Source organism: Triturus cristatus, chromosome 11 (genome assembly GCF_964204655.1).
Source record: "Triturus cristatus chromosome 11, aTriCri1.1, whole genome shotgun sequence".
Taxonomy (NCBI): domain Eukaryota; kingdom Metazoa; phylum Chordata; class Amphibia; order Caudata; family Salamandridae; genus Triturus; species Triturus cristatus.
In genome coordinates, this window is record NC_140594.1 from 110,907,398 (window position 1) to 110,930,058 (window position 22,661).

The 22,661-nt window shown below is 50.1% G+C and overlaps 1 protein-coding gene across 2 annotated transcripts in view; it reads right to left on the bottom strand.

Annotated features, from left to right (window-relative positions):
- KLHL22 (kelch like family member 22) overlaps positions 1–22,661 on the bottom strand; it is a 209,889-nt gene that overhangs the window by 130,273 nt on the left and 56,955 nt on the right. For both annotated transcript variants that reach the window (XM_085633380.1, XM_085633381.1), the window contains exon 4: positions 6,809–7,527. In XM_085633380.1, the coding sequence (XP_085489506.1) occupies positions 6,809–7,527 (719 nt within the window). The remainder of the gene's footprint in view (positions 1–6,808; positions 7,528–22,661) is intronic.

Consider the following 22,661-nt stretch of genomic DNA (forward strand, 5'->3'; position numbering starts at 1 on the left):
GGTCCGCTGTCCTGGGGAACGGTGACGCTCCATGAGTTTGGCGGACCATCCGGTCCCGGCCTTGCTGCGACCCGGCGGCCCTACTGACCTGAGCTAACGGCCGCGTTGGGCAAAGTGGAGAGGCGATGGAGGTAGCGGAGGTGCCCTGAGGCGGTCTGGAGACGGCGGCGGCGCTGACTGAGGCTCGCCCTTGGATGCCCTGGAGTCAGCACGGAGAGAGCGGTGCGGCCTGCTCTCTGGCCGCTATTTGCATTGCTGGAGGACCCGGCCCAGTGGCTCCCGGCCCTGCGGCCACTTGGCGGGGACCCGTGCCCTTTCTGGACCCAACGGCTGGCGAACTGGCGGTGAGTGCTGTTGTAGAGGGGAGTGCTCGCAGCCGGAGGGTATTGCTCGGTCCGCACCTCGGCGGACGGTGGGATGCGCGCTTGTGGGGCGCGTGTGAGGCCTTGCTGCAGGGCCCTGTGGCCTGCCACTGTGTAGATTGATCTGCGCTCCCCATTGACTTCGGGTGACACCGCTGGGGTGCGCGCTGTGGATGTGTGCTCCCCCCCCCACCTCTGCCTAGACATTACCAGGCCTGACTGCTAGCTGTGGGCCTGGGAGGCCGGCGCCTCCTTGCCTGAGCCGTGCTGTGGAGGGCCGGTGGTGAGGTCTTCAGGGGCCTGCGGTGCGGGGTCATACCGCTCCTGCTGTGGGGGCGTTGCGCTCTAGTCCGCAGCTGTGGGGGGACAGCTGGCCTTGTGAAGGAGGTGCTCGGGCCGTGTGTCGACGGTCGGCGTTGCGCTGGTGGCCCTACTGTGTGCTGAGGGCGAGCTTCGGGGGTGCCGTAGCGCTGTCCCCGTCCCTTCGGATTCGTGGGCCCTGCTGGTCTGGTAACTTTGTGGGGGGCTCGTTTTGCTGACATGTCATCCACCAAAAATAGGAGGGACAAGACCCTGAAAGACGCTATGCAGAAGTCCACGGGTCCGTCCTCTTTCCAATCCGCTCCACACTCGCCGCCGCCTGAGGATAGTGACCAGCCGGCCACTAATGCGTTTATGCTTGACTTATTCTCCGCCATTAAGGAGGACATTCTGGAACTTCGCTCTCAGCTCTCCTCTGACCTCCGTGAAGTGCGGCACGACGTGGACGCCCTTGGGGAGCGCGTTGCTACTGTGGAAGAGCACGATTTGGGGCGTGAGGATGATCTGCATCAGCTCCAACAGGATGTCATCCGTCTCACGGAGCAAAACCTTGATCTGAAAGCCCACGTCGAGGACCTCGAAAACCGTTCTCGACGGAATAACATCAGAATCCGGGCTGTGCCATGGAAAGGAGAAGGGGACGATCTCCGGGACTATGTTCTCCAACTCTTTCGGCAGATTTTGGGGGAGGGGGAAGAGCGGGAAATTCAGATGGACCGTGTGCACCGTGTTGGCTTACCAAGGGGTGCGAAGGCTCCCCCACCGGACATACTGGTGTGCGTGCACGACTTCCAACTCAAGGAGCAAATCCTTCGGAAGGCCCGTGATCTCAGCCCGGTGCAGTTTCGGGGCTACCAACCGACCCTCTATCAGGACTTAGCTGCTTCCACCTTGGTGAAACGTAGGGAGTTTAAGCCCATCACTAATCATCTTTGTGAGAATAACATCCCATATTCGTGGGGTCACCCATTCCGGCTTATCTTTAAATATCAGGGCAATCTCCTCCAGCTTCGTTCTCTGGCTACCGCTTATGAAGTCCTGGGGTTGGACCGGCCCTCTTCCCCGGCTGGGGAAGCTGTCGCTCCCTCACGGCGGCGCAGACGCTCGGATGGCTGGCAGCGCGTTGGGCGATCCCCTCAGTCCTCGAGACCCGACGTGTCCACTAGTCTTATGGAGCGAGAGGCGGCTGTCACGTCAGTGGCACAGGTGACGGTTAACAACAGCGTTCCATGAGCCATGTATGGCGGGCATCAGGTGGGCTCTTTCACGGCGCCGGAGGGGAGAGGACCTTGGTTGAGTGTTCTTATCATCAACTACCCTTTGGGGGTTGGATGTATATCGCCTTCAGTGACGAGGTGTCATTTTTCATAGTGCCATGTTCCCCACATCGTTTGATCTACGTGACAGACTGTTGTCCTTTCCCAGGGCTCTGGTGTCCTGTGTTTTGCATTGTCTTTTCCATGTTTGTTGTGTTCTTTGGGCTTGGGGGAGAGGAGTGGGGAAGGGGTTGTTTTTGGGGAATGTGTTGGGGCTCCGCATCAGTTCTCTCTTGGGTTTGGGAGATGTATGTCCTAGGGTTGCTGCCCTTCGGCCCACCTCATCGCTCTGGTGTTCTGCGCTTAGGCCCTGGCTTGTCCCCGCCTGACCTCTATGGGGAGGAGTCTAAAGGTGGTGAATCTGAATGTTAGGGGCTTAAATAGTCCTATTAAGCGCTCCGCTATCCTGTCCCTCTTGGAGGGAGTAGGGGGCGACGTGTGTCTGCTGCAGGAGACTCATCGCCTCTCTAAGGACACTAAGCGGATGAGAGACAAGCGCTTCCCTCTACAGGTGTGGTCTTCAGGCGCGGCTAAAAAGCATGGGGTCGCAATCCTTTTTAGCGCGCGCGTTCAGTGTAAAGTTCTCTCCCAGGTTGCCGAGATCAAGGGGAGACTCCTTGCGCTTCGTGTGCAATGGGGGGACACGTACTTCACTATAGAGTCGTTGTATGCCCCGGATGAGCATCAGGAACCCTTCCTGAGAACGGCCTTTTCTGAGGTTCTGGCTTCGCCAGACGCCCTGATCTTAGTGGGTGGGGACCTGCATGTGGTAATGGATACGTGTATGGATAGGTCTGAGCAGCGGTCCCATCGTACGGGCGTCCTATCGCAGGGGGGAAGGCTGTGGATGAGTGACGGCGGCTTACATGATGTCTGGCGTGTACAGCATCATACTGAACGAGACTATATTTACTACTCTGGAGCGCATAAAACTTATGCCCGCCTTGACCACTTCTTCGCTTCCACTCCCCTTTTGTCCTGCTTATCAGATGTCCGCTCACTATCCGACCATGCCCTCATATCGGTGCAACTCAGCTCTCCTGATGCGCGACCCCCATCTCCCGGTTGGCGTCTGCGTGATTCTTTGCTACACTCGGAATCAGTAGTTACTCGTATACGGGACACGATCATTGTTTACCTGGCAGCTAATGACCAAGAGGGTACATCTTTAGCTGCAGTTTGGGAGGCCCTCAAGCTGGTAGTACGGGGAGAGTTCATTGCGCTAACGGGTGCGTTCACGCGTCTGCGTAAGGCTAAGCGTGCAGAGCTGGAGAAGGAGGTGGGGGCCTTGGAGTCTATCCACAAACGAACAGGTGCGCCTAGGGTGTGGAGGGAGCTTGAAACGAAACGGCGCATGCTGAAGCATTTAGACCTCGACAGGGCTGAACATGCACTTTTGCGCTTGCGCCATGAATTTTACCTCAGTGGGGATAAAGGGGGGCGTCTGTTAGCCCATAGGCTGCGTGCGTGCGCACAGCGTACAGCGATACAGACCATTAGGGACTCCCGCGCAGTGGAGCATACCACCGACGCCCTTATTGTGGATTCTTTCCACCACTTTTATCAGCGCTTGTATACTAGGGAGGAGACCGGGTCAGAAGGGAGAGAGGCTTACCTTGCATCCTGCTGCATTACGCCATTGTTTGCATCCTCGGCTGACGCGTTGGAGTCCGCCATCCACATTGAGGAAGTCATATCTGCGATAGCCCATCTCAAGATCGTCAAATCGCCTGGGCCGGATGGTTTTTCCGCTTTGTTTTATAAAACCTTTTGTGTTGAGCTGGCTCCGCTTTTAACGCGTCTTTTCAACTCTTTTCTGGATACTGGGGAGGTAACTCCCTCTATGTCGGAAGCCGCGATTACGGTCATACTTAAGCCTGGGAAGGATCCGAGGGATTGTGGCTCGTATCAGCCAATTTCCCTCTTAAATATAGACGTAAAGTTATTTGCGAGTATTCTGGTGGTGCGCCTCAGCCCTCTGATGGATGGCATCATAGACACCGATTAATCAGGCTTTATTCCTACGCGCCAGGGCGGGGACAACACCAAGCGTATTCTCCATCTCATTGACCTGGTTCACCGGTCTCGGGCTCAGGCTTGTCTACTTTCCATCGACGCAGAGAAGGCCTTTGATCGAGTAGACTGGGATTAGCTGTTTGCTGTTTGGCGCACTTTTGGTTTCGGTGTGAACTTTATCCGCTGGGTGCAATGTCTCTACGCAGCCCCTAGGGCATCGGTGAGAGTGAATGGGTGTCAGTCTTCCCTCTTCCCCATCTCCAGGGGGACGAGGCAGGGGTGCCCCCTGTCTCCGCTATTATTCGCGCTCTATATGGAGCCCTTTGCCCAGCGTATACGCTCGAATCCGGATGTTGAGGGTATTAAGTTTGGCGCCGACATACATAAAATTAGTCTCTATGCGGACGATGTTATTCTCTCCCTTACTCACCCGCGCACCACCCTGCGGTATTTGGCGAGGGAGCTCAAGGATTTTAGATTAGTAGCAGGGTTTAAAGTAAATTTTTCGAAATCGCAGGTGCTTAACCTTTCTATCCCGGAGGATGAGGTTAGTGACTTGCAGCGTGACTTTGCCTTCCAATGGGTGCATTCTGACATTTCATACCTGGGTATTCGGTTGACCCCTTCCATTGCTAAAACTGTCCTCCTCAATTACAAGCTGTTGGTGGAGCAAACTGCTAGGTCGCTATCCGAGTGGTCTCACCTTAATCTGGCCTGGTATGGGAGACTCGCGGCGATAAAAATGACTGTGCTGCCGCGTGTCCTTTATTTGTTTCAGATGTTCCCGGCGCAACCGCCGCCGGGTACTCTCCGGAGGTTGCAGGAGCTTCTTATTAAGTTTTTGTGGCATAATAAGAGGCCGAGACTCACCTTATCTCTTGTTACCTTGCCAAAGGCCGCGGGGGAGCTGGGCTTTCCGCTACTGAGTGCGTATTACCAAGCCTCTTGCCAACGGTATATCACGGAGTGGAATCGACCATTGTCCAGCAAGCACTGGAATTTTATGGACCAGACGGTCGCTGGCTGTAATATATGGCGTGAGCTCTTGCTTCCGCGGAAGCATAGGGCATGGGGCCTCTAATCGTCACCGGTGACTTCCCCGACTCTCAAAGCGTGGGATCAGTTGGTTGGCCCTAGGGGGTGGACCACGTCCCCATCCCCTATGACCCCTATCGTGGACAACCCTGACTTTCCGCCGGGATGTGCGTCTCCTGTTTTTCAGCGATGGCGAGAGGAGGGATGTAAAAGAGGGGGCTCCCTCTTTGATTCGGACGGTGTGATCCCCTTCACCCAACTGCACAAAGACTATTTTGACCTGCCGAAAGCGACGCCTTCCATTACTCGCAGCTAGCACATTGGGTGACCCTACCCTCTAACTTCGCCTTGATGTCCCGTCCCTTGACCACTTTTGAGCGCTGGTTGGTTTGTAAGAAGGATGACCGGAAACTCATATCAGAACTGTACGCATTGATAATGGCGCGTCCTAAGCAGCAGCGATTGAAGGCGCAGGTTAGGTGGGAGACTGAGTTGGGGCGCCCTCTAACGCGCAAGGAGTGGGAGCATGTTTTCTACCGCGTCCATCACACAGCGTCTGACACGACGGGAGCGGAATCTGCTTATAAGGTGGCGGCATACTGGTACTATACTCCGGCGCGCATTCAGTCTTGGGACCCTACTAAATCTGGCCTTTGCTGGCGGGGGTGTGGTCACCCTGGCACCCTCGTTCATTTGCTGTGGCGTTGCCCGAAACTGCTGCGGTATTGGGCGGCGATCCTGGATGATCTTGATGAGGCGTTTCAGATCACGCTGCCGCGGGAGCCTGCGAACACGCTGTTGGGTCTCCCTCACCCCAAGTCCATTCCCTTGCGCACGTTGCGGGGCAGACAACTTGCGTTGGCGTTGCTTGCGGCACGGCAGGTTCTTTTGGCGCAGTGGGGCTCTCCAGCTGCCCCAGACTCGAGGGACTGGCTACAGAGACTATGGCACCTTCTTTCGATGGAGCGCCTATCGATAAGAGTTGATGGGAAGGGATCGGAATACGCTAAGCTTTGGATTCCTTTCTTGCAACTTCTGTCAAAGGAGTTGAGGGAAGTCACGTGCCCCAAATATTTACAAATTCTTCAACTTATCGCTTTGTAACCGGTATTCACAGTGCTTAGAAAACATAGAAACGTGAAAGAGAGGAAAGTATAAAAAATGAGAAACAGTAAAGGCAGTTGAGAAAGAGAGAACAAGACCTGAGACAGAGAAGAAATTGGTGATTGAGTGAAAAATAAATTCCAAAGAAGCGATGAAAGAAGGCAGACTGGGGGAAAAGTGGCAATGGCAAGGAGGTAGAGAGAAGGAGAAAATAAAAGAACCATTATGAAAGCAGGAAAATGCAAACAAGTGAACAGGTAGAAGGAATCAAGGAGAATGGGATCGGGAAAGGAGACAAGAGGAAACAATTTTGGGAGACCGAAGAAAGATGAATAGATAAGGAAAAAAAGGGACAGATATGAGGGGAGGGAGAAAGAAAAATAAATGTTACCAGCAAAATAGAGTAGAAAAAAATAAAACAAGAATGTGGAGAGAAAGGGGTGACACAACAAAAAAAATGAGAAGAAGAGAAATGTAAAGAGAAAAGGAGGGAGAAAGATAAATTAGGTGCATTAGGTAATGCTAACAATACAAGGAAAGCCAAAGGAATGTCAGTATGCGATAGGATACAAGGCTGGAGGGGTAATATGCTTTGCTGTATTAGCACGAAAAGAACATGTAGTCAAACACAGATGCAATTCACCTCCCCCTTACCTCCAGCACCTTGCCTCAGCCCGATAGCCTCGCACGTTGTTGTCCCCACCGATCAGGTATGCAAAATTGTTCAGCACAGCAATCCCTTGATTGGACATTTTGGGCGCCTGTGAGGCAATCAGCTGCCTCCAGCCTCCAAACAACGGGTGCAGGAACTTCGCTTGGTCACTCAGCACCACGGACGAAGCAGCATACATTCCCCCGAAGCCCACAAGGCAATGGTACTCGGATCGGAGCTCAGTCTGTGGGCCCTGGAGCACAGGCTGCAGACACTCATTCTTGTGATATCTCAAAGCATTGGCCACCATCTCCTTCAGAGGGCACTGGCTCAGCTTGTCATGCAGTCGTTGCAGGAGCTGTACCTCCATCAAGGGGAAGCGGACAGCCTCCAGCAGCCTGGAGGGCTCCATCAAGCATACCTGGTCTGTCTCCACCTGCTCCTGGGTGTAGTGGTAAAGTAACGCCGCTTCGTACACCTCATTCTCAGATTCCACCTCAAGCCGATTGCTACTGAGAAGAGAGTAGACTTTTTCCAGAGGAAGTTGCCGGTAAGTCTGAGACTTTGAGAAAGAACTGAAGTTCTTCAGAATGTAGGTGTCCAGCTGGTTGCTGAAAGGACTGAGGTCAAAGAGGTCTGCTAAGCGGTACAGCTCCAGGATATTCTCCTCGTCCACCCAGGAGATCAGGAAGTCACAGCAGAAGGTGATCACCTCTGGTATCTGCAAAAGGCAAGGATCAGCATTGTAACCAGCTCCTAGCTTTGTTTTATTTATCTTTTTATCAGCATTTTCAGTAGAATAGCAAACATGGATAAATGATACATTCATTTCATTTGCTATTTACCAATATTTAGATCTCCAACGCACCCCAAATGTATGTATATACTCATTTGCTTATGATTGAGTGTGGAACCTTCTCACTGTGCTATTGGGTATCCTTTTCTAACAGACTGTGATGGATGGAGGGACACCACCCCCTCTATTTATGACTCATTTACCGTGGGAGGGAGAAGAGCGGGGTCTGTTGAGGGAGTTGTCCCATGGACATAATTTGGGGTTTATCTCCAATAGCTCATATTTTACCTGTGTATTTTGGGTCTACTCCAGGTCCAGATCGCCTCTCATTGACTACAAATAATTGTGCTGCTCTGTCATCTGATATTGGATCTACCATGTAGGTTCACCATCATATGTGGACTTGCAAAATGTATCAAAAGTGACACTAGGACGCCTGCACCACCAAATAAATAATCTTAGCGGTGAGATGAGCATTTTAAAAGTAGTTCCGGGTAAAGGGCTTGTTTTGAAGTATACAGACGATTTAGGAGGGTGCTTATCTTGATTAAGGAGATTCACAGGAATGTTGAGACTGGGAGTGTTGACCAATGTCTTTGTGTACCTGCTCCATCAGAGGCTGTCAATTTTCTGTTCTTGCAAACCTCTCATTTTTTGGGTTACCTGAATGCCTACATATTTAACACAACATACACTCTAGTTATTTTACCTACTTGGTCAGAGCCTTTGTTGTCAGGCTCTGGGGAAACAAGCTATCCTTGTTTCCATTTACTTTTATTTCTTTAAATGTTTTTTTTTTTAAGTACTGCTTCTCAAAGCAATATTAGAGAGCTGCACAGCAAAACATAGAACTGCATACGACATAACCTGCTTACAAGGAACATCAAGCACAATTGTTATGAAAAAACTAAGATGGTGAAGAGTAAGGTATAGGTAGGCGAAATGGAGGAAGGGTAGTGGCAAACAGTTGATAGGTATAGAGAGTTACGTTATATTGTGTGGTTTCTTCTCTAAATATGTCACAGAACTAACTCTTGTTTAGTTGGCCACCAGGGGCTTCCATGTTGGAAGGGATTTTGGGGTTCTACTAGGTTAATTTGGAGCATGATCTGATATGTTGCTAGTGTGGACACTGTCAGTTATGAGGTTCAAATAAGCTGTGGGCATAAGAAATCGCCTATCTAGAAGACGGATATATGCAATGTGTATCTCTTGGTTTCTGAATGATAATGTCTCCAGAATCACTTGCCCTAGGGTCACAGACAATTATGCCAGAAGGTAGGTGGAGGGAGGGACCATCAATGGTGGGCCTGCTCTTTCCAAGTCACACACACTGCATAAGCCAGCTGAAGTCGCCTCCTGTAATAGGGGCTTCCATTATGATGGTGACAATATGGGTGAAGATAGCTTGAGACACCATTGGGAGTGCGAATACTGTAAGTAATATGGCAAGCGGGTGGTGTATGAAGCCAGTATCATTAGATAATAACCTAATTTGTCCGTCCATGTACGATCTGTTGTCAATGGGTGCTGGTGACTGCAACCCCAATGGAGCCACTGTGAATTCCAGCCTGGCGGGTTCTTAAACATCCATACCTACACATATGCACCTGCAGTCACTGACCAAGAAGTGAGGTTCGTTCCTGTATCATGAGGATGTCTTTGTAGTATTGTTTTCTTCAAGGGTTGCGCCTCTATTGATTTTCTTGAGGAGTCCACTTACATTCTACCAAAGACATTTAGTTGTAATGTTGAGGTTCTGTGAGTGGGTCATGTGCATCTTGCTCAACTATTATTGTTGTATTAACTTAATTAATGATTTAACAGCTGCCCTTCCTCTGTCTTCATACTTAAATGTTGTCAGAGGGGTGGTGTGGACTGTTCTTATTGTGAGAGGAGTGGATTGTGGCACCTGTTTTGGAAATGGAAAGGTGGTACTGGACCTTTTTGTCTGAGTTTGGGCCCCACACTGCCCTCCTAAACAATCAAGTATTGTCAAAAGGCCTGTGAGGAACAACGTATGTTCATTTTTATTCTGATCACGCCATATCTTCATTTGATCCCTTGGCCTGCATGCTGCTGTTCAGAGCTTAAAGCTGGGATTAGGGAGGAGAACTCCCCTGCATCAGTCATTTAGAGCACAGTCCAATGGGATGTTTTTTTCTGTCATGTCTAGAGTAATTCCTGTTCCTGCACTAGGAATACATCTCTCTTCAATCCCAGTAAGTCACCCGTGTGCCCGACAGATGGGGATCAGGTCTTGTGTCATGCCTTTCATCAAACCATTCCCAGGCATCTTCAGATGTATCAAAGAAGGTGGCTAAACCTAAAATATGGCCTTTAACGTAGCAGGATACAACGACAAGTACCACATGTTCATTGCATTCATTTTTGTTTCTTGTCCTCATCGAATCAAATAACCTTCTTTGTTGCTGTTTGGTAAAGTCCAGCAATATCATTATGTGGTGCATCGCATACTGCAGTGTTACATTCTCTTAAGCAGCTTTCAGGATTTAGTTCCGATCTTTATATTGAGGAAGCAAGCAATTATGGGGTTGGGCATCACCCTGGTGGTGATTTCTGTGCAAGTGCCCGATGGGCATGCTTCATGATGAAGCATGATAACAGATTCTCATTGGGAGTGGATCCAATACTCCAGAAACAGTCTTGGCGTGGTTCCTTCAGCACTTTCAGGAAAGCCAACAAACCAGAGGTTGTTGTTCCTTTGAACAGGACCTTCAGCACGCTTCTCCAGCAGATATGTGGTTGTTTGTAGGTCTGTAACTGTTTCGTACAGTGTTTTAACTATGTCTTCTAATTCTGACATTCACCCTTCCATTTCTGTTATTTTGCCTGCTGCATTTCTCAGACCTTGCTGTGAAACGTTGAGGCACATCTCTCCAATTTTTGCCTGCTGCATTTCTGTCGCGGGGCTCCTCGAGACTGCTCCTCAGGATGACGCTGATGCTATAGGGGGTCCCCCTCCCATCCGTCCCCAACCCGGATTCGTATAACAGACCCTCGGGTTTGGGAGACAGGTGGGTGAGGGAAGGAAGGGAGGAGACCGCAGGGAAAGGGTCCTGAAACGAGAGAAGGAGAGGGTTAGGAACGATACTGTCTCTCTTTGAGCTGGAATACGTTCCACGGAGCTTCCTCTAATCACCTGTCTCTTTCTCCTCCCTAGACGAGGTAGGGGTTGTCTGTTTCTTCGTTGCCTGGCAGGGCCGCGAAGTCCGATCTCCTTCTTGGCCAGAGAGAATGATGGGGCCGCGAACACCGGCTACGAGCGCTTACAGCCCAATGAGTTTATTGAAGCTGCGCCCTAGTCGGAATGGTAGAACGATCCAGACCCAGGAATCCTTGGGGCCTGGGCGCACCACGTAGGGATGAGACCTGGAAGAACTGGTACAGATAGCAAGGAATAACCACCAGCGCTTCGACTCCGAGCCCAGGTATCCGTGGGGCTGGGGAGCGCGGGAAGGCGGTTTTGGTAGCACAGAAACGGAAGGAGAGTAACTGGTGCCCGCGCTTCTACTCCAAGCCCAGGAATCCTTGGGGCTGGGGAGCGCTGCGGTACCGGTTCAGAAGGAGCAAGTATAACGGAGGTAGAAGGTGATAATAGGGAGAGACCCTCCAGGGACTTATCACCTGTAAACCAGCGGGTCTTGAGGAAGGAGGGCGTGACGGTTCACTCACCCGGACCGCTGCCTTCGACGACGATCTGGGAGGGGTTCGGAAGGTTGGCGTGCATATTTCCCGGACAGAAGCACGGGCAGAGGAACGCTGGGGTTTTCGTAGCTGAGACGAACACGGAGCTGCCGCCGGCCGTTGACTGGAAACTCAGGTAGTTTTCGGAATCATTGGCACCGCCCCGTTGCAGACGGTCGTCTTTTATGTTGTTTGCTTCCTTGTACCTGGCGGGAACTTGGCGCGTTGCTTTCTGGGCAATGTAGTGTTATTTCTACGTCCGTTGCTAGATCGCGCGCTGCTTCTTCCCTGTCCGTCTGGATGTTCATGACAGCACATCCCCCTTCACACCGCGTCCCGCGGTGAGAGAAGGAGAGGGTTTATCCGGACAGCGACGGTGGAAGGCAGCCACCAGACGGTCAGCATGCACCGCTGAAGCGGGCTCCCAGGAGTTTTCCTCTGGACCATAGCCTTTCCAGGCCAGAAGGTACCACAGCTTGCCGCGAGACCACTTGGAGTCAAGCACTCGGCGAACCACGTACTCCTGTTCATGATGGACCCAGACAGGGGCCGTAGCCTTCCGAACTGGACAGAAGGAGGGTTTCAGCAGGGAGACGTGGAACACAGGGTGAATCCTCATCGTTTTGGGCAGTCGCAGCTGCACCGCCACCGGGTTCACGTGTCGAACTACCGGATAAGGTCCGATGTACTTCGGGTTGAAGATGCTAGGTTTACGGAACCGGATGTGCTTCGTTGATAACCACACCTTGTCGCCTTTGTGGTATACAGGTGGGGCTCGCCGGTGTTTGTCGGCTTGGTCTTTGTAGCGTGCTTTAGCACGGTTCAGATTGTCCCTGGCCTTCTTGATTGCAACGCGAATGTGCCTTATCCTGTCTTGCACCTCGGGCAGTTTATTCTGTGCGAGCGGCAAGAAAAACGGGAGGAATCGGGGGTGATGCCCGTAAGCAAGAAAGAAGGGCGAGAAGCGCGTGGAGGAGTGCACGGAGTTGTTGTAGGCGATTTCGGCTATCCAGAGCCAATGCACCCAAGTACCTGCGGCTTGATCAACGTAACAACGGAGGTATTGCTTCAGGGTCTGGTTCAGTCTTTCTGTCTGACCGTCCGTTTGTGGGTGAAAGCTGGTTGAGAGTGAGGATTGGATGCCGAGTTCTTCACACCAAACCTTCCAAAAGCGTGCAGTGAATTGTGATCCCCTGTCTGATACGATTCCTAGGGGGAGCCCATGGAGCCGCACGATGTGTATCAGAAGTTCTTTTGCCAAGGCCCCTGCTGTGGGCACCTGTTTGCACGGGATAAAATGGGCCATTTTCGTTAAGTAGTCGACGACTACGATTATCGCGGAGCAGCCCTGGTCCGTAGGTAGACCGACGATGAAATCAACAGAGATTTTTTCCCACGGTTGCGTCGGGGTCGGCAAAGGCATGAGGAGGCCTTGTTCTTTTTGGCGATCCGCTTTCATTTGGGCACATACTGGACAGCTTTTCACCCAAAGCAGTATATCGGGACGGACCGTGGGCCACCAGCATTGTCTCAACACTAGTTCTAGGGTTTTCGTCCCTCCCATATGCCCTGCACTCGGTGCCTTGTGACACCAGGTGAATACGAGTTTGCGGAGCCGCTGAGTAGGGAGCAACACTCGAGAACCGCACATGGGAAGGCCGCTGCGCATTCGCCATTCTTTGTGCCTCTTCAGCCAAGCTGCCCAGGCAAACGTGCGTATCCCCTTCTTTATCTCCTGCAAGAACGTTGTGGTTTGGAGGCCACCCACTACTTGACTGGGCGACAGGATGGGTTGATCGCTGGACTGTGCTGGAGTGCCTCGAAGGTCCTGACGGGATAAGGCATCTGCCTTCTTGTTTTGGGCTCCTGGTCGATAGGTGACTAAGAAATGGTACTCCGCAAAAAAGAGCATCCATCTTTTTTGACGGGGCGAGAGGTGTCTAGCCGAGCGGAGGAACTGAAGGTTGCGGTGGTCGGTAAACACCGTCACCTGGTGTTGCGCGCCCATTAGCCAGTGTCGCCACTCCAGGAAGGCTTCCTTGATGGCCAGCAGCTCTTTTTCTGAGATGGTGTAATTCTGTTCGGCCGGGCACAGCTTCCTGGACATGAAGGCGACTGGGTGAAGTAGTCCGGTCTCAGGTTGTTTTTGGGACAAGACGGCCCCAACCGCCACATCGGAGGCGTCGGCTTCTACGATGAATGGTAGGTCGGGTTTGGCGTGGCGTAGGATGGGCGCGGTGGTAAATGCTTTCTTAAGTTGGTCGAAAGCCGTTTGGGCCTCAGGAGACCAGACGAAAGGAACCCCTTTTCTTGTTAGCCTGGTGAGAGGGGTTACCAGTTGTGAAAAGTGGTGGATGAACCTCCTATAAAAGTTCGAGAAACCTAGGAAGCTCTGGACCTCTTTCACTGTTCTAGGTTGAGGCCACTCCACCACTGCTTGTACCTTCCTGTTGGCCATGATCTGCCCTGTGGGTGTTAATAGGACCCCTAGGAACTCCACGGTTGTGACATGGAATTCACATTTCGTGAGTTTACAAAACAACTGATGGTTTTTCAGGGCTTGCAGCACGTTTTGCACGTGGTGTATATGGTCCTGTACAGTTGATGAAAAGATTAAAATGTCATCAATATACACCACTACGTATTTGTCTAGGAAGTCCCTCAACACCTCGTTGAGGAAAAACTGGAAAGAGGCCGGGGCATTACAAAGCCCGAAGGGCATGACCAGGTACTCGAATAAACCAAACCTAGTTTTGAAAGCGGTTTTCCATTCGTCCCCTTGTCTTATGCGAACCAAGTGGTATGCCCCCCGAAGATCCAACCTGGTGTAAATGTTGGCTTCCCGTACCTGTTCCAGGAGCACCGGGATCAGTGGAAGCGGGTATTGGTTTTTTATGGTTAGAGCGTTCAGTGCCCGGTAGTCAATACAGCAACGGAGCTCGCCGTTGGCCTTCGGAACAAAAAAAAGGGGTGAAGCCGCTGGAGACCTGGATGGACGAATGAAGCCTAATTTCAGAAATTCGTGTAAGTACTCCCGAAGATGCTGGGTTTCGGGACCCGTGAGGGCATAAATCCTGCTACATGGAACGGTGGCTCCCGGGATCAAGTCTATACGGCAATCGTACTGCCGGTGTGGTGGTAGTTCTTCGGCTCGTTGTTTATCGAAGACTTCAGAGTAAGCGGAGTACCAGGGCGGGAGTGCGACCTCCTTCTCGGCTGCCGTGGCCACGTGCTGATGTGGGGGTTGGTTAGTGTCCCTTGGCCAAGGTGGCTGATGGCACCGTAGGTGGCAGAACGCGGAGTTGAACTTTATCGTATTGTTCGCCCACGTTATGTGCGGTTCGTGCGTTCTCAGCCAGGGTAACCCCAATATGAGGTTACATCTTGGAGCCTTGATGACATTCAACGTGAGCCACTCGCCATGGTCTTCCCCGATGGTAACCCATAGGGGAGGGGTTTGATGAGTAATGGGACCGGAGTCCAGCTCTTTCCCATCCACTGCGTAGACGAGTTCAGGTTTGTCCATGAGTCGTAGTGGAACTTGAAGTCGTTCGGCCTCCTGTTTGTCAAGAAAACACCCCGTGGCGCCGGAGTCGATCATGGCGCGAACGGGTTGTGGACGATGGTTTACAATCACAGAAACGGAAATGAAGAAGTGTTTGGGTTCCGTGGTGAGGTTGGCTTCGGTCGAAGGGATGGAGTGGTAGCTTGAAGATGCCCCTTCCTGGACCCTCAAGCTCGTGGGTTTCCCGCCGGTTCATCTTGCGACACCACTGCGGCTTGTCCGCCGCGGTTGCGGCCGGTCTTGGGACGTACCGGGCATTCTCGGAGGAAGTGGCCCTTCTTACCACAGTAAAGGCAGAGACCCTGCTTCCGTCGGTGGTCACGTTCACTGAGTGTCAGCGATGCTCTGACAGTTCCTATCTCCATGGGTTCGGCGCGGGATGGCCTGGGCTCCACGGTGCGGGGGGTTTCGAATGAACCCGAGGTCTTTTCTTTTCGCTTGTGATCTCCTTTACGGTCCCTCAAGCGGTACTCGAGACGGGACGCCAATTCAATCATCGCCGTACAGGTACGGGGTTGTGGGTCTATTTGGGCGATAACGTCTTTGAGGTCGTCCGTTAGTCCTCGATAGAATATCGCCGTCTGCTTAGATTCCGGCCAGTCGGTTTCGGCCACCAACCGTCGGAAACTGTTGATGTACCCAATGAAGTCGTTGGAGTTTTGGCGAAGGTCAAGGAGGTCGCTGTCGGCTGAGAAGGTTTCCGCACGGCGATCAAAGGTTTTTTCAAACTCCACCCTAAAGGAGTCCCAGTCATATAGGAGGGCATCGTCTCTCCTGATGATGGGGACAGCCCATTGTGCGGCTTCTCCCGCCAGGTAGGAAATGAGGACCGCGACCCTGGCTTGGTTGGTTACAAACAATTTGGGTTTGCATTGGAAGTGCAACAATATTTGCGTCATAAATACCTGCACTTTTTGGATCTCCCCATGGTATCTTTCCGGAGGGGCTAAAGGTACGTGGGATGGCATCTCCACTACCACTTGGGGGGAGGTTGATGGGAATACACTCCCGGCATCAAAGGGATTTTTCTGGAGGCGGTCCATGCGGGTGTGCAAGGCCGCTGTTTCTGCCCTAGACGTGGCCAGTTCTACCTGCATCTGGGCTAGGGCGGCCATCACGTCCTCTAACGTGGCCATTTCTGTATCAGCGTGATCAGGAGGAGAGTAATTCGTGGGCCAATGATTCTGTCGCGGGGCTCCTCGAGACTGCTCCTCAGGATGACGCTGATGCTATAGGGGGTCCCCCTCCCATCCGTCCCCAACCCGGATTCGTATAACAGACCCTCGGGTTTGGGAGACAGGTGGGTGAGGGAAGGAAGGGAGGAGACCGCAGGGAAAGGGTCCTGAAACGAGAGAAGGAGAGGGTTAGGAACGATACTGTCTCTCTTTGAGCTGGAATACGTTCCACGGAGCTTCCTCTAATCACCTGTCTCTTTCTCCTCCCTAGACGAGGTAGGGGTTGTCTGTTTCTTCGTTGCCTGGCAGGGCCGCGAAGTCCGATCTCCTTCTTGGCCAGAGAGAATGATGGGGCCGCGAACACCGGCTACGAGCGCTTACAGCCCAATGAGTTTATTGAAGCTGCGCCCTAGTCGGAATGGTAGAACGCTCCAGACCCAGGAATCCTTGGGGCCTGGGCGCACCACGTAGGGATGAGACCTGGAAGAACTGGTACAGATAGCAAGGAATAACCACCAGCGCTTCGACTCCGAGCCCAGGTATCCGTGGGGCTGGGGAGCGCGGGAAGGCGGTTTTGGTAGCACAGAAACGGAAGGAGAGTAACTGGTGCCCGCGCTTCTACTCCAAGCCCAGGAATCCTTGGGGCTGGGGAGCGCTGCGGTACCGGTTCAGAAGGAGCAAGTATAACGGAGGTAGAAGGTGATAATAGGGAGAGACCCTCCAGGGACTTATCACCTGTAAACCAGCGGGTCTTGAGGAAGGAGGGCGTGACGGTTCACTCACCCGGACCGCTGCCTTCGACGACGATCTGGGAGGGGTTCGGAAGGTTGGCGTGCATATTTCCCGGACAGAAGCACGGGCAGAGGAACGCTGGGGTTTTCGTAGCTGAGACGAACACGGAGCTGCCGCCGGCCGTTGACTGGAAACTCAGGTAGTTTTCGGAATCATTGGCACCGCCCCGTTGCAGACGGTCGTCTTTTATGTTGTTTGCTTCCTTGTACCTGGCGGGAACTTGGCGCGTTGCTTTCTGGGCAATGTAGTGTTATTTCTACGTCCGTTGCTAGATCGCGCGCTGCTTCTTCCCTGTCCGTCTGGATGTTCATGACAATTTCTCAGACCTTGCTGTGAAACGTTGAGGCACATCTCTCCAATTTTAGCTTTGAGGATTTTCTTCGAGGACTGGATTGCATGCAAGAATGCAGTAGTATCCTGAATGACCTCCCAGTACATTTCAGTGTTTTTGGCTGCATCATTTAGTTTGAGCGTGACAAGCTATTTGGTTGCGTAAATCTATCCATTGTGTCCTGTTTGGAGCCTTGTCTGTGTTTGTATTTCACCATTATTATGTGATGTCGTCGGGTGTTGGCCACCTTCGTTCGTTACTGGAGGGTTTCTACAGTCTTTAGAATGTTGTTGTGTGTAGCAGACCAGCCAGTCCTCAGTTAGAGCACTGCTGCCAGTGTCTCGGAAGTGGGACAAGGAGTCGGTTGCAGCAGTGTGTCAGATGTTCCCACAGGTGTTTCTGGCCTCATAAAACTGTCCATTCACCACTGCCACCAATTATGGCTAGAACAACTCAGAAGGGTTTCATGTGAAATCTCAAACAGTGTCTGGTTAAAATGGTTGTTTTCTTCTGGCGTGTGGCAACCTGTCAAGTTAAGCTTACCCTTGACACAGGGTTGTAAATATTTATTCTGTGTAAAGTTTTAGTGGGGCTTATTGATAGCCCAATGTGGTGACCTATGCATTGGAGGCCTCCAGCATGGTGATTTGGCTCAATGCTGTACTTGTCCTATCTCGTATACAACAATTGCAGATAGCATTGAAGCGGAGCGCATGATAGCAGGTTCTCGAGTGGCTGGCTCACCACGTGCTATGCCCTTGTGAGTATTTCAGCTTTTCTGAATCAACAACTGCAGGTCTCATAAGAATACCTCACAAAGCTGTTCTTAAAGTGGCAATTGGATAAAGAAGTCTCCAGACCTAGTAAGTAGATTCCTTCTTGTTCGGGTGATAGTTCTTCTTACTGGTAGTTAGCCGTCCCATACCCTGCCTCTGACTTTTCAAGACAGCCTTGAGAAAACTGCCTGTGGCTTCCTTGACTAACTGGGTTTCTAGTGCTGATTCTCTTGAAGTACTCCTTGTGTTTGTCAAGGCACCATACAGGCCGACTGGAGAATCACCAGCACTTTGTAAAACCCTGTCTGATGCATGTATAGGATTAGCAAAAGGGTGGGGGCATGGGGGAAAAGACACCAGGCTGATTTCAGTAAGCTGATGCAGGATTTGTCATCTTTCCAACAAAAGATTATTTCAGATTCTGAGGTGCAGCTCAGAGCTCGCTTACCTCTAGTCCACCATCTTGGTTAGAAACCCACGCCCCTGGACACCTCCTACCTTTGGAGTGCATCATTTGCTAATAAACCTTTTACTCCCGTCTATGTTTGCACCTTCCCTCCTTACTGGCCTATTTGTATCAACATTATTTATATACTGGGTTGAATGCGGTTTTACCCATATACATGCATTTAAAATGTGCTTTTTTTTTCAAATCTTGCTTTACTTTCATACTGGGAGGTGCTCAGCCCAAGTTACTACTAAAAACAAAAGAATCCATTTGCACATCAGTTCAATCAAGATATTTCATGTACTCTCAAACATAACGCAGAGCGTGTATCCAGCAATGTTGCCAGGTTTGAAGCACTCTACAGAAACAATTAGATTTAGAACTGTGCATTGCCTCCCTCCTCTGACCAGTCTTCCTCAGTAGTGTAAATGCTTTTCTTTTTTTCTATCGCAGTCTTTTCTTCTAGTCAGTTGTTTTTTTACACCAATATTATTTTATGTTCTTTGTTTATTTATAATTTACTTTTTTGGCTTGGGAATTCCTGTGTAGGCTTCCTAATAACCAGTCAGACAATGACAAACCAAATGAGAAGCTAGCTACACACTTGTTACATCAAAACAAGAGACTCTATGTACAATGCAAGTCGCTAAACCATAACCAATAACATCCAAGTACAATTCAGGGTTTACAGTCTAAAAATTCATGAATATTCATGAATAACTTTATTTCGGTCATGAGACCATAAAAGTACAATAATATATATACAAGTACAAGAGTAAGACCATAAATACAAGAAAAGTTTTAAGAAATTATTAAACAGTAGGTTATCATGGTTATTTAACAGTAAAAAAAGAAAAAGGCTAAGAAGAAGCCATTTCTTTAAATAAAATTCATCCTTCTCCGCCACATACCATGTAAAAAGCGGGAAACTGCATAAACAATGAGAGGATCAGTGTCATACGTCAAGACTCTGCAAGCTTGTGCACATTGTCTGAGCCCCAAATTTTTACACAGGGGAATAAGCCAACATTTTCGAATCATGCTGTAAGCTGGACAGAAAAACATAATATGGGTAATGTCTTCATTACAAGTTTTGCAAACTGGACAAGTGCCCTCCATCGGTTTTTCCCATCTGGATGTTAGCGCCCCGATTGGGAGAGAACCATGTCTCATCTGAGTATATAATTTTCTTGCTAAAGGAGGCTGTACTAAATCCAAGAATACCTCCAGCCTAGAGTCAGTTTTCACCATTAAGAACTCAGAGGTCAACCTACCCAAGGTAGTCGAGCAGCATAGAATTTTAGAATTGTAGAATCTAACAGCCGCCAATATCTCGGACCTTTGAGTCCTCACGCAGCTAATACCCGGGGAATCCCAAAGATGGGGCAAACCAACTTGATAGAAGGAAGTCTTTATATGGAGTAGCCATGGTATTTTCTTGTAGTTTAACTGTCCCCAAATTGCAATAAATTCCGCTCTAAAAATTGCAAGTTCAGGGACAGACCAAAGCCTTCTCCAATAAAGTAATGGTCGAGCAGCCGCCAATTCACTGACAGGTTCCAGATCCATGTCCAGGCGCAGTGGTATAAGAGGCGTGCTCTGGGGGAGACCAATCAGACCACGCATAAAGGCTTGTTCTACCTTCCGTAAAATGGATGTATTTGTGTGGCCCCACAGTTCAGCAGCATATAAGGCTGCTGACCTCACCTGTGTTTTGTACATCTCTAGTACAGGAGTGACAGGTTTGAATATAGAGATTCTATGGAATCTTCCGATACCTCCCGTTATCTGGGATAGCCTCAGGGAGGATTTAGCTACTTGAGCATCCCACACGAAATGCTCAGTCAGCGTGACTCCCAGATATATGAAGGTCTTAACTCTTTCTAGGGGGACACCACCTAGTGCAGGGTTCGGGCGTGTGTGCCTCGGGGGATTGAAGATCATAAACTTAGTTTTCCCCAAATTGATCTCCAATCCCCTCGAGGCACAAAAGGTCATAAACCCGTCCAGAACCCGCTGGATGCCCGATGATGTCCGCGACAACAACAGTGTGTCGTCCGCGAACATCAGAGCGGGCACCCGACCAGAAGCTAAAAACGGGGCATCACTATCCCTGAGACTATTTAGTTCGTTAATCAATCCATTTACATATAGGCTGAACAATGTAGGGGCCAGTACACAACCCTGACGTACTCCCTGAGTTACAGGAAAACGAGCTGATAGCTCCCCATTCTTCCCACACCTCAAAATTCAATTACACAGTTCCCTCCGCTGGTTAATGAGCAATCCAGCTCGATCTCTTTAGTTCCTGCCACCACATTTAATCAGTTACAGCGTCTATTTATATTCATTACAAAACAGCAGCTACTGAAAATGCTACTATGTCCAATTTTGGATTTTGTTTCAGATTTTCTTGATATTTTTGGACTGAGGCACTGGCAAAATGTGTCACAAATATTATGAAAATTGCAGTTGCACATCTCAAGTTCAGTTCGCATTTCCAGTTGATTTAGCATTTTAGCCTTTTGATAAATGGGAATATACGGATGAGTAAAGGTTTTAAGTAAGAAACTAAAAAATAAACGCTTTACCTCAATTTGCTGATGAAAAAAATCTGAGCCAAAATACTTAAGTTCTAGGTCCCTTTTGTGCTCCAAGACTTCAGGTAAGTCAAAGTCCAAATCATGCCATAAGTGCAAAAGGTCAAGTGGGATGTGGTTAAGCATTGCCTCTCCCACAAAGAAGAGAAGATCTGCAGTCAAAACTCTAAAGATCTGACTTCACAGTCGTTTCCTGGGATGGTGTGGAACCCTCAGCAGGAAAAGACGTTCAAAGAGACCACGTTGCAAATTTTCAGAGTAATGCTGACTCCCGCACAGATGTACCCACTATTATGCATAGGGGTCAGAGACACGAGATACTGTACCTCACTAGAACCCTGCCTAAATACTGAAGAAAGACACACTACTGCAACTTGGGGAGGGTTGTACATTCCGCCAGAGGCTGTCATATAGCACTCGAAGTTTGTTGGTTTTTGTTTGTTTCCGTTTCAAAAAATGTAAGTTAAAAAAGTAGTAATGCGATCACAGGGAACAATTGCAAATAGACTATTGTGATGGTGGGATATTAAAGGTCCCCAGAAAACTGTACCAGCAATACGGCCTAGGTTACATTGTAACTTCAATTCCTATGTGGCACCTCCTATGGTTAGCGTTTTATAAGCTGGGAACGATGCCAAGCTACTGTTTACAGATGGGTAACGATATACCGTATTGATGCTTGTAATATGATGTTTGTACATTGATCCTCACATGCATACTAACAATAAAATATATTTTTTTTTTAAATGCTGACTCGCTTGGTGTGCGTTCAAGCCCTATGAAACTGCGGGAGCCTTCTATCCCTGAATGAAGCCTTTTTCTCCCACCCCACCAGCCCATGCTCGTCATGATGGCTCCGGCGCCAACTCAAACTCCAAAAACACCCGACCTGGATCCAGTTCTGATGCCCATTAGCGATTCAGAGCTTTCGCCATCCTGTGGCAGGCCTATAGGATAATTTTGTAAGATCTCCAGCCTCTTCCCCAACTCTAGTGGTACCAGAGGCTGGAGAACCTGCCTTACTCAGTTGCAGTTGTCGTTCAAGGGCTTCAAAATGCTCTGCAGGATGAGGACAACTATGTGGAAGCACACAAATGGCTTCCCCCTCATTATACTGATGAGAACCTACACCTTGATTTACAAAATATTAGTGGGTTAGATACTTCTCCTGAAACAGTATTGGAATCTCCCCAGGAACCTCCACTGAGGAAAGTCTCTTTTTCGTGATTGTTGTCAGGAGAGCGTCAGAAATACTAGAACTCCACAATGAGACTATAGAAACCAAAGCCATAATTTTTATGCAGCCGGGGCCTACTATGTCGAATTTCTCACTACCATTTAATGAGGTTCTAACAGATGCCCTGGTGGCATCATGGGTAAACCCATGCTCAGCTCCTCCAGTTAGTTGACTGAAAGTTAAGAGGTACTGGCCAGCCTCATTGAAACTCAGCCTTCGTAACTCAACAGCTCACGAGACCTTGGTGGTCCAAGGTTTCACAAGTAAAGTCAGCCATAATGCATTCTCTTCTGCACCGCTAGATAGAGAATCAAATTGCATTGATTCATTTAGCAAAAGAGACTTCTCTTCCACCAGCGTGGCCCTTAGGAACCTGCATGTGGACTGTCTCGTGGGCTGATAAACACAACCATTTTGACAAATTCAG